The 11,519-nt window shown below is 42.9% G+C and overlaps 2 protein-coding genes across 2 annotated transcripts in view; one reads left to right on the top strand and one right to left on the bottom strand.

Moving 5' to 3' along the window:
• The first annotated feature begins 1,111 nt into the window (after positions 1-1,111).
• Positions 1,112-3,414, top strand: POP5 (POP5 homolog, ribonuclease P/MRP subunit). The gene is made up of 5 exons (XM_006204813.4): positions 1,112-1,398; positions 1,478-1,620; positions 2,482-2,631; positions 2,821-2,904; positions 3,012-3,414. The coding sequence occupies exons 1-5, from the start codon at positions 1,379-1,381 to the stop codon at positions 3,125-3,127; spliced, it is 513 nt and encodes a 170-aa protein (XP_006204875.1). The 5' UTR covers positions 1,112-1,378; the 3' UTR covers positions 3,128-3,414.
• A 1,551-nt stretch (positions 3,415-4,965) lies between these two features.
• RNF10 (ring finger protein 10) overlaps positions 4,966-11,519 on the bottom strand; it is a 29,497-nt gene continuing 22,943 nt past the window's right edge. Inside the window, exons 13-17 of the mRNA XM_006204814.4 lie at positions 10,747-10,902; positions 8,743-8,843; positions 6,132-6,189; positions 5,875-6,033; positions 4,966-5,256 (exon numbers count right to left, since the gene is read on the bottom strand). Of these exons, the coding sequence (XP_006204876.1) occupies positions 5,180-5,256; positions 5,875-6,033; positions 6,132-6,189; positions 8,743-8,843; positions 10,747-10,902 (551 nt within the window). The 3' untranslated portion in view covers positions 4,966-5,179. The remainder of the gene's footprint in view (positions 5,257-5,874; positions 6,034-6,131; positions 6,190-8,742; positions 8,844-10,746; positions 10,903-11,519) is intronic.

The raw sequence follows: 11,519 nt of genomic DNA, 5'->3' as shown, positions 1-11,519 counted from the left end.
ATGTATGTATATGCATGACTAGGGCATTGCGCTGTACACCAGAGATTGACATATTGTAGTTGACTGTACTTCAATTAAAAAATTTTTTTAAATTGTTAAAAAAATTGGAAAAAAGAACCACAATGAGGAATCACTTCACACCAGTCAGAATGGCCATCATTAACAAGTCTACAAATAATAAACTCTGGAGAGGGTGTAGAGAAAAGGGAAACCTCCTACACTGTTGGTGGGAATGTAAATTGGTGCAGCCACTATGGAGGATCCTTTAAAAATTGAAAATAGAACTACTATATGATCCAGCAATCTCACTTCTTGGCATACATCCAGAAAAGATGAAAACTCTAATTCAAAAAGATACATGAACCCCAATGTTCAAGCAGAACTATTTACAATAGCCAAGACATGGAAGCAACCTAAGTGTCCATCAACAGATGAATGGATAAAGAAGATGTGGCATATACATATACAATGGACTATTACTCAGCCTTAAAAAAAGAATGAAATATTGCCATTTGCAGCAACATGGATGGACCTAGAGATTATCATACTGAGTGAAGTAACTCAAAGACAACTGTTACATGGTACCACTTATATGTAGAACCTAAAAAATTACACAAATGAATTTATTTACAAAACAAACACACAGACAGAAAACAAACATGGTTACCAAAGGGGAAAGAGGGTGGGGAGGGATAAATTAGGAGTATGGGATTAACAGATACACACCACTATATATAAAACAGATAAACAACAAGGATTTATTGTATAGCACTGGGAACTGTATTCAATATCTTGTAATAACCCATAATGATGAAAATATATATATATGTCTGAATCACTTTGCTGTACACCTGAAACTAACGCAAATTATAAAAACTGTACTTCAATTTAAAATTTAAAATAATTACTTAATTAAACCGAGCTCTAAACTAAAAATAAGGGTCCGGTTTCCCCTGTGTCAATCCCTGGTCTGTTAGGGCAACGTCTTGCCCTCAAAACTTCCACTGTCCAGTTTGGAGAGAAAATGTTAAGTGCATACATGACTGTGTCACAAGGTAATCGAAGGTAAACGTCCCGGAGACTCCAAATGCCGAGCATCTGCCTCCTACACAGTATTGCAAACTCCGGCGCGGGTCACAACCCACCCGTCACAGACACAAGCGGAGCTCAACCCCCAAGTTAAATGACCGTGGGTCTGAGCAGGACGTGTGCGCTCCGCAAGCTGAGAGGGGCGGAGCCCGGATACTGACACGGGGCTCCTCCTACACTCTAGCTCCGCCTCCCTCTCTGAGTGGCTGCTAGGCCAACTTCCCATTGGCCGCCCGCTAGAAGGCAGATTTCCGGTTTGCGCATCGGGCCGTGGAACGCGAAGGCGGCCATGGTGCGGTTCAAACACAGGTAAGCAGCTTCTTGCCCAGTCCCGGCGGCCCCGGCCCCAACCCCGACCCCGCCTTCATCTCCCTCTCGCCCGCCGCAGGTACCTGCTCTGCGAAGTGGTGTCTGACGACCCCCGCTGCCGCCTGAGTCTGGAGGACCGAGTGCTGGGCTGCCTGGTACGGGACACGATCGCCCGCGTGCACGGCACTTTCGGCGCGGCTGCGTGCTCCATCGGCTTCGCAGGTGCGAGGGTGCCGTGGAAATGGGCAGCGCGGGGGCCAAAGGGCGGGGAGAGAAGGAAGGGGCACGAGCTGTCAAGCCCTGTGCATCATCCCCTGTAAAATGTCGTCCTCTTTAGGCGTCTCGGACCCTGAGCCCGAGGTCTGGGCGTGTCCAAAGTTAGGTGGAGAGCTGAGAGCAGCAGGCAATGGTACTTTGGGCAAGAATCCCCTGTACCTGTTTGACATGTGTATATTGGGGATTGTGATTGATTTAATAGGATGGTGAGAGTCAAATGAGGTTAGCCCTGTATAGTTCTGAGTAAATTATTTGCCTGGTTACATTGACATCATGTGGAAAAAATAGTCAAAATTACTCCTGAAAATTAAAAACAAAAAGGTATGTGTGTATATAAACGCTGAAGGCGGCCCTCTCGACAGCCACACTATCTAAATTCATTCCCTCTTCTACCATATGCTGGAAACTGAATCCTGGAGGAGACAGTGCGCACAGGCACAACTCTCCTACATCAGGTGAGACTCAGCTGGCTGCTACAAGAACCTACGTAGCCCAGATGCAGAACGATTTGTTTTTCAGTCAAGTGTATTGACTAGTCAGTGGGTTAGAAGAGCATTTTAAACTCTAAATTTATTCATCAGTTCTGAGCGGCTTGCAAGGCACTGGATGTTTATCCCTCTTCCATAAATAAAGGTCTTTGGTAAATTTTGTTCTGCCTTCAGGAATCAAATTTTACTCAGTGATGCATCCCAAGTCCCACAGCCTTCAACAGTCTCTGGCACATACCTCTCAGTTGCCCTAAGGTTTTAAATCTTCTGGGAATCCAAAGTTTCCCAAAATGATCTTTTTTTTTTTTCCTCACTGTAGTGCGATACCTCAATGCCTATACCGGAGTAGTGCTACTTCGATGCCGAAAGGAATTCTACCGACTTGTATGGTCAGCTCTTCCCTTCATCACATGCTTGGAGAACAAAGGACAGCGTTACCCGTGTTTCCTCAACACCTTACATGTCGGAGGTAGGGGTGCATGTGATGTGGCCACTGGTTTCCAGTGGGTAACAGGTTCAGAGTTCAGTCTCTAGTAGTGGGTAGGACTTCCTGCTCTCCTCCCAAGAATCCCAAGAACAAGATACCTTTCCTTAGCTCTGAATGACTTTGAGGCAGATACCTTTCACAAGCTGACCACAAAGCTCTTTCATGTGCCAGGTACAATTAGAACATGTCAGAAGTTCCTGATTCAGTACAACAGGAGACAGCTGTTGATCTTGTTGCAGAACTGCACTGATGAAGGTGAGCCACACTAGCCCAGTACCTACTGAGCACTGCCTGCCTCCTCCTCCCGCTGAATGAGAGGTCACTCCCAAAGACGTCTTTAATCACCCGTGTTCTTTCTCCAGGAGAGCGGGAAGCTATCCAGAAGTCTGTCACAAGAAGCTGTTTCCTGGAGGAGGAATCGGCTGGGGAGGAGCTTTCAGATAGTGGTGGTGAGGAGGCTGCTGGGGCAATGGAGTGAACCTCTGCAGGCTGCACTGTGCCCAAGCCTCGGGGTCCACTTCTTGGAACAGGACATTCTGGAAGGCAGCAGCATCTTTTACAATTCTCAAACTGAAGGACTAGTGACCAGAAGTCAAGTTACCAGTTCAGAGAGGGCTTATTTGCTTAAAACTAACTGAAGACACCTTTACCCACCATTGCCTGGTTAAGTGGTTCTGCAGGTTGTGAACCCCCTATAGTTATAGACATCTTTGTATCTATTTGCCTGGCTGAGAGCAGGTTTAATAAATGTATTTGGCTTCTGTAGCATTTAGCCTGCATATGAATGAAGTTCATGCTTGGCCAAGTCTACTCCTAGCCTTGGTGAAAAGACCGGCTCCCTATGTGGTACTAGATGCACAGCCTCACAGTTGAGACCCTGTACCCCCAGCCCCTGGGACTGGCCCTAAGCCAGCCAGATTTTTTACAGTAGTAGCAGTTTTAGTGAGACACAGCAGCTAAACTGGCACAGATCTGTAGCTGGTCTCAATACTTACCCATTCGGCCTTAAAAATACTGGCTACCTCGCCAATATTTAATCAGGTAACCTGACAAAAAAATGCAGTTCTTGCACTCCTGAGTCGGGAAAAAAACTACCCTCACCTGACCTCATTATTACACAGCCAAGCAGCAGCCGCCAGCCTGTGGCAGTTTTCTGCAGTTCTACCCTCCCCTGCTGCCTTCTACTGGCCTGGCACCTGAGGCAGGCGAGACTGCCATATCCACAGGAATCAGGAGGGACCAGAGACTTGGGATCAGTTTTGATCTGCTACTTAAAGTAAAAGACATTTTGAGTATCAATTTTCTCCTTAAAAAAATGGATGTCACTCAAAGTCTCTTTCTCTTACACATTCAACAAAGATTTGTAATTTTTGCTTCACGTGCCCCCTCATCTACCGAGGAGAGTTCCTGACCCAGGACTTCTGAACCTCTTCCCTTTAAGAATGGCAAGTTAGAGCGAAGCCCAGCTTGAGAACCCTTTAGGCCTGACACTAGGAAAGGCATTACTCCATGGGAGCAGAGTTCCTCAAGCTCACGAAAGCTGTTACTTTAACTTAAAGAACTGTACATCTAGCTGACCTATAATAATCTTAAAGAAACCAGAAAGCTCACAATGCTTGTGCAAGTGATTTATTGCAACTATTTGCCTTCATATTCTATTACACCTAGAGGTCACTTTATTAAGCAACAAAATAACTCACATCACTCAAATTCAGCTCAAACCAATGCATAAAACTACTCTAGAAAACAGGGAGGCAGTGGGCAACCCACACTGCTCTTTGAACCTGTCCTGCTCTGCCTCCAGGTGTGACAGACTCCTCTGTTCCTATAATTCAGGCCACTGTCTCTTGAAACAAGCTTGATCTAAAGGTTGCCAGGGCTTCCTTAGTCAGTGACAGTTACAGCTTTCCTTGCCAAACAGAAGCCACATTAGGAGGCAGAGGCAGAACTGTCCACCATCACACATGCTAGTGCAACCCAGATCTGACACCACAGCCTGGCTTTTGTCAGAAGAAAAACTGCAATTCAAGCTGGGTGTCCTAAATCCATTTTATTCCCATCCCTGTTTCTTTAACAAGAGAATGGAACAGATAGAAAAGATCCAACTGTGTTTAAAAGACATGCCAATAAGGTGTGCGGAAAGCGTGATGCTCTCACACATGATGTCACAGCAGAGCACTGAACACTCTAGGCTGGGCTGGGCTGCTCCAAGGGATGCTGGAAGGACTCAAACTTACTCTGAGTTGAGAAAAACTAATTACACGTGGGTCAGAAAGACTAACCTGACAACAAACTAAAAACCTTGGCAGGAAGAGATCTCTTGTGCGTGTCAATACTTTATTTTGGTGTAAAGATGGGAAGCTGGAAAATACACTGTATTTAAAATTTTCTTGGTTCCCCCTCACATTGTGGAAACCCCCTCCCCCCAGAGCTAATCTGTTCAAACTCAAATACTTAAAAATTACAGCAGCAGAACAAAAGCGCACAAAAAAAGAAAACCAGATGGAGAAGGTAGCCTGGGCCAGTAGTGTCACTTAGTGTGGACGACTGAGGTGCTGAACAGGAGCTTCTGTTTCTGTTTTTTCCTTTTCTTTCCTCCTTTCTCTTCTAAACAGAAAACAGAAAGAGCTTAGCTTAGAATGCCATCCTCTTGTCTCCCGGCCAGTTTTCATTACTGAGAGTCAGAGGCAGTTAGGAGGGCATGCTCTGGAGCTGGACTGTCTGGATTCAGATACCAGTCCTTCCATACCCAGAGCCTCTGTCTGCAGGCACGGCACTTACATCCCTAGACCAGTTTCTTGTCTGTGATGTGAGTTACACCCATTTTAATACGGGTGTTGGGAGAATAAAATTAGCACAATGCTAGGCACACAGGAAGCACACCATCAACGTCAGTGTTGTTCCCACCTAGTCACGAACACCAGAGTGGGGTGGGCCTCAAGCCTATCTCCACCCATTAGCCACCCTCACCAACTCAGGATTCTTAAATCTACCCTCCACCACTGTGTCTTAAGACGGTTTAAAAAGAACTCCTCAGAATTTCACATCAAGGCCTCAAGAATTTACCTAGGGTGGCAAAAGGGTGCTATATCTGACAATATGAGTTGACACTAGAATGTGAACCAAGAGGGTCGGAGGGAAAAGTGCCGACTGATGAGTGACATCTGCCACTGGACCCAGGAGGGAATGACACCTGAGCTGAGCACCCCACTTCTGTGCCTTTACCAGAGAGGGGATCTGAAGTAGCTGGCGTGTCCAGTTTCATGAAGGCTGCTTCAATAGCTTGGCTGAAGGAATTCTGGAAACTGGGCACAGGAACACGGTCTGAGTTATCACTCTCCCCATCGCTGTCCGCAGGGGCAGGAGGAACTAAGCTGTTTTCATCTAGAAAAATACCAGCGTTAAAATTGCAGAAATAACTCCGGAGCCTTTTACTTTCTGAAAGGGGCCAAATTTCCCGTTAACCAGAAGGCCATTCTCACCTTTCTTTGGAGCAGTTTTGGGCCACACATCTGCTTTTGCTTTTCCAACTCTCAACATCTGCCAAGGAGGGAAAGAGGGGGAAAAAGAATTTAAGTAAATGACCCTTTTCTTTTCCAGACTTCTGCCTTGACATTAGCTGCTTAGAGAGACAAAGAATCAACTACCACCTCTGCAAAAAAGATTTTCTAGATACTTCTCTCCTTAACACATTGTTTTGGTCATGTCCTCGACATCCTGACCAATGGAACTGGCAGTGAAACCCACAAAGTGGGAAACCAGAGCTGTTTCGTTCCTCAGGAAACAGGTAAAGAATATTGCAAAGGCAGCACAAGAGATTCATACTCAGATTCTCAAGATGGGAATCTTGTCTTTGTGTCATTCCCTGCTTCTGACAGGGCTTTCCTACTGTTCTTGAGACCCCTAAAATCATCAACCTCTTGGAATAAGGAGTGTGCAGGACCCTCCAATTTTAAAACAAACCAGCTAGCTATCAAATCTCAGCTATTCAAGGCCATGAAAAGCAACTTAACTTTACCCTGAAACTGCTCCACAGCCCTCCTAATTTACTTTTTAGTCTTTGCTTTTCCAATAGATCCTTAATTATTAACTTTTAGATCCAGCCATAGCCTAGATTCCAGCAAGTACACAATAAAATGAGAACAATCTCTCCTGCCCCTGAGTGAGTTTTTTCATCTTACTTGGCCAAGGCCGGCTTTGTAACTGCCAAGGGCCACGCTAAGTCCCACTTGACAGACACAAGAGGCCACTGAGAGCCTGGGGAATTTTATTCCTGGAAAAACACCAAGAGACAAGCCCCACAAGATTCCAGTAGGAATGCCTGTCACAGTATGTGTCCCAAAGTGAGGCTTCAATGTTACACAAGATGAGTTCAAATAGCAGATGTTGATTTCACTGACAACCATTCTTCACTGTGCACCACTTTGACGATCTGCTCCTTTGGTCCCTGGGAGTTTGGGGTCTAATAGTATGACATCCGAATCACCTTACTCTTAGAAGTTCATTAAAATACATCACCTGAGCTTTATTCTTGCCAAAAATGTTTAAACGTTTAACCTGAATCCACTTATAAAGAAACAACAAGACAAATCCAAACTATAGGACAATCTATAAAATAACTGGGCCGGGTGCTTCAAAAATATCCATGCCACAGGCGAAAAAACAAACAGAAGCCTGAGAAACTGTTATGTTTGTTTTCTGGGTGTTTTGTTTTGTTTTAGGGGTGAGGTAATTAGGTTTTTTATTTATTTAATGGAGATACTGGGGATTGAACTCAGGACTTTGTGCCTAGCATGCACTCTACCACTGAGCTGTACCTCGACCCCTTGTTGGAACTGTTATGGGTCAAAGGAAACTGAAGAGGTGACAAACTAAATGCAGATAATAATCTTTGATTAGACTGACTGAAAAGAATACAGGACACTGAGACAAATGGGAAAACAGAAATATTTGCTTAGATAATATTAAATCAGGTAATGTCTTTGATGTGATACCGATATTTGTGGTTATATAGGAGAATGTCATTTTGGAGGAATGTATTTTCCAAGAATTTAGTGGTGAAGCGTCATTCATGAGGTCTGTAACTTATCTTCAACGCAGAAAAGAGAGAAAGTAAATACAGCAAAATAGTAACAACTGGTGAATCTAGGTGAAGGATATGAGTGTTCATTATACTATTCTTTCAACCTTTTAAGTTTGACGTTTTTAAAAATATAAAGTTGAAAAAAGCAATGGCAGTAAAACCTAGCTAAAAAAAAAAAAACAACCTAGGCATTGACCTAATTCCTGGGAACCACTTGCTTATAACCCCTGAAGCCTAGCAGTTCATTTTCAGGATTGCTCACAATTATTTCATCCTCCTTGACTTCAAGGACTCTCCTCACCAAAGTTCAATTCCTGCTTACTTCTCAGCACAAACTGCCATTTGTATGTGAGAAACATCCATAGCAACTGCTGTAAAGAACTGTTAAGTTAATGATTCCAAACTAGCCCCAAAGAAGTTAACACCAACTTCTTATGAGGGTGCTTGTCAAGCTGTCTGTCCATCTTCCTCAGTTATCTGAATGCAGGAATGCTGAGTGTTTGCTTGTTGTTTTAAAGATTAATAGTGATTTGACATCAAATCTCACTAGCCTAGTTTCCCTCCAACCTAGCTCCCCAAGAAAGCTGGTTTGGCTAGTTACCAGATAACCAAGACAACCTTTCCCTTCCCAAAGTGAAGAGGAATGGATTATTGTATGTAACAGATACCACCTGAATCAGAGATCCTAGAACCCAGGGACCAGTTAAAGTTGACTGACCTATTCTCAGCCCCTAGAACGGTGCTCAGTTCACAAGTATCTAATGATGTGTTAAATAATTAAAACTCTGATTCTCCCTCAGCTACTCTTGGCTTCTTTCCTTGATAAGTCTACAGCAATATCTGAGACTAAATCCATGAGCTTCCCTCTTAAAAAAGAATTCTGGGATTATTAAGACTCAGTACAACATTAGCCTGTAAGTCTCCCCATCTCCGACAGGGATTTCCAGAAAGAACAAGTAGCAGAGTTCACGTTAAATACCCTTGGGCTGCTTCACAAGCAAAGGATTTACCTGGGCAAAGGAAGGGAAGGGAGAGTCTTCTTCCAGACTCCCAACGCAGAATGAGGGACTGCCCTGACTGGCAGTAGGTGACAGAGGGGTCAGCAGAAAGTCTGAAAGGAAACCAGAAACCTGATTATACAAGTCAAGTTCCAAAGAGGTACTGTCCTATTAATAAGAGAAGAGATGAACCCTGAATCAAGTCTGGGTAATTACCAACCCTGCCTCACAAAGCTAACCCTGGTCCAACTTCCACTCTGCCATGTTCTTATAAACCAAGAACATGGCCTATTATTCACACCAATGATCATTAGAGAGAAAGAAAAGTTTCAGGCTAGAAGGCATAGCAAAAATCTATTCCCAGAGTAAGAAAAATCATTTCCAAATCAGCCACCTCTCAAGGTTTAGGTATTGGACTGTGATGGACCAGTTTTATATGGATGAAAAGGCTCCAAAAAAAAAAAAAAAAGATAGAAAACAAGGTCAGGATAGCCTTTCTGTTCCAGACAGCAGATGTCTGTGACCTGGGAATATTCAGTTAGAATCCAAAACACACACATCAACAAAATCCAGCAAGAAGATGCAAGCTTTCCCCCGATACTCCCTAGGTAATAGTTTTCTCCATCCTTTCTAACCTGGAGTTGAACATTTCCCACCTATCAGTCTACCCACTGCCCTGATCACTGCTGGGAGGGAGAGGCCTACTCTCTCCCCCAGCAGAGGCCCTTCTGTATGTAGTCAGCTAGGGCCGTGTGGTACTTTTCTTCCTAGGACCATCCGAGTACTTTTGTCTAAATACATTAAAGCCCACAGACCTTCAGGAAAAGTTAGTATATGGAAATACAATCTTTAGATCACAGATGATGTAGTCAATAGTCAATGTTTTGCCATGTTTCTTTGTATAGCAGCTCTCTTCTCAGTTAAACTGAAGAGCATAATGGTTGTGCAGCCCTCAAGATCCAGATTCTAGTCCCAGTCCCTGCCAATAACCAAGTGCCTGACTTAGTCCTGGGCTCCTTATCTGCAAAATGATAGGCATATGATCACAAGGGTCACCAAGAGTTTTAAATATTCTGATCTTGGACACTTTGTTTAAAACGCCTCACAAAAATAAATTTTAAGGATCAAAAACTATCTGCCAATAAATACATACATACATACATACTATCTTCCAGCTAGATGAAGATCAGAAAAGACAGCTCTCTGAAATTATAGTAACTCTTTAAGTGTTTAATTTCATAACACTTTAATATACTCTCTGTACATATATAAGAAAAAAAAATTTTAAAAGACTGGAGGCCTCTTTGAACAACCTCTCAATCCTAATCTCACTCCCTAGAGTGGAATACTGTTACCAATTTGGAACACAATCATCCCAATATTTTTCTATATATTTATAGATATACAAACATATATTGAAGAGCTTATGTTTTGTGTGGGTTTTTTTTTAACCCAAAAGTTTTTTTAAATCATATTTTGTCTTATTCTACAACTTTCTCTAACCTTAAAGGTCTACCCATTAGTTCATGAAGAAAGCTATTTCTTTTTTCAATAGGTGTAAAGAATTTCATAGTATAAATGCTATAACTTAGCCATTTCCCTTACCAGTAGACGTAATAGCTTGTTTTTTTTTTTTTTTACCCTATTATAAACAATGTACAATAGAAGACACATATGAAGATGTTTACTATGTCTAAGGCAGAGTATCTCAAAGGTAGAAAATATAAATAAAACAGCTGGATTGCAAAGAAAAGTCTAGGTTTAACCACCCTGACGTATGAGCTACCCTAAAGTTTTAAGAAGTTAGCAGGGCATCAGGTAGTCAGTACAGTCAATGGGAAAGGTGAATCAAATGGCAAGAATCTGATATAGCTCAGAAATATATTAACTACCCAAATAAGGGTAGTCACCCAAAGATCCCACCATGCCAAGTAGGTCAGGGTTGTTAAATTCAGACATTAGGGTTTTACTTAAGGTCTGGTAGTCAACTTTGTTCTTCATCCCAATTTTATTTACCTGCCTGGGGACCTGGACTTCTGCTAAGAGGAGAAAGGGAGAGAGCCCCATGGCCCTCAGTGCTGGTGGGACCCAAAGCAGAATCGGAGGAGCAGGTATAGGAATTGAAGGCAGGAAACTGCTGTAGATTCTCTAGGGGAATGTGGACTTCTGGGTCTGCAAAAGAAAGATGAGAACAGTAGGCCCATTTATAGAATTCCTCAAAGCTTTCCCCACAGTTGCGGACAGCCAATATGAACCCCCCACAGGTCTGAAGGATGCAGACAGAAGCTTTAAAACTCAAACTTATAATAACTGTCACTTTACAGTATGTTTTTATTCTAGTACAAAAGGCTTGTTCTAACTATTCCTAGTTGAAGCTGGGTGATAAACCTGGGAGTTTACTATACTATTGTATATACTTGTATTTGAATAGCTCCATAATAAAAAAGTTTAAAAAGCTTTGTTTCTGAAACATTAGTTTTCTCAAATGTTTAGGACTTGTGCCAAACAGCTACACAGCAGTGGGATCCCAGCTATATACTTATCCCAGTTGAAGAAGTAAAATTTATGTTTACCATACCATATCAAGTCAAAATAGCTAAGTCTTTTCCCTAGCCAAGGACTCAATTCTTTTGTCTTCCAGAAGCTAACTAGGCCCTCGTGTCACAGTAATCTCCTGGGTTCAGTGAAGCTTACACTGGCGAACCAGATCAAAAGATCTGGTAATGAAAGAGCTCAAATCCAATTTCCTGCATGTATTTTCTAGTTTATCAGTAGTTTTCTACTATTTC

This window comes from Vicugna pacos, chromosome 32 (assembly GCF_048564905.1).
Source record: "Vicugna pacos chromosome 32, VicPac4, whole genome shotgun sequence".
NCBI classification, from domain to species: domain Eukaryota; kingdom Metazoa; phylum Chordata; class Mammalia; order Artiodactyla; family Camelidae; genus Vicugna; species Vicugna pacos.
Note: the sequence above shows the minus strand (reverse complement) of the source record. Positions and strands in the feature narration are given on the sequence as shown.

What these genes read in the sequence shown, in the direction of transcription:
- POP5 (XM_006204813.4), top strand. Translation starts at nt 1,379, where the DNA reads ATGGTGCGGTTCAAACACAG. An exon ending in ATGGTGCGGTTCAAACACAG is followed by an intron (nt 1,399 to 1,477) that starts GTAAGCAGCTTC and finishes CGCCCGCCGCAG; the next exon opens with GTACCTGCTCTGCGAAGTGG. An exon ending in CAACACCTTACATGTCGGAG is followed by an intron (nt 2,632 to 2,820) that starts GTAGGGGTGCAT and finishes TTCATGTGCCAG; the next exon opens with GTACAATTAGAACATGTCAG.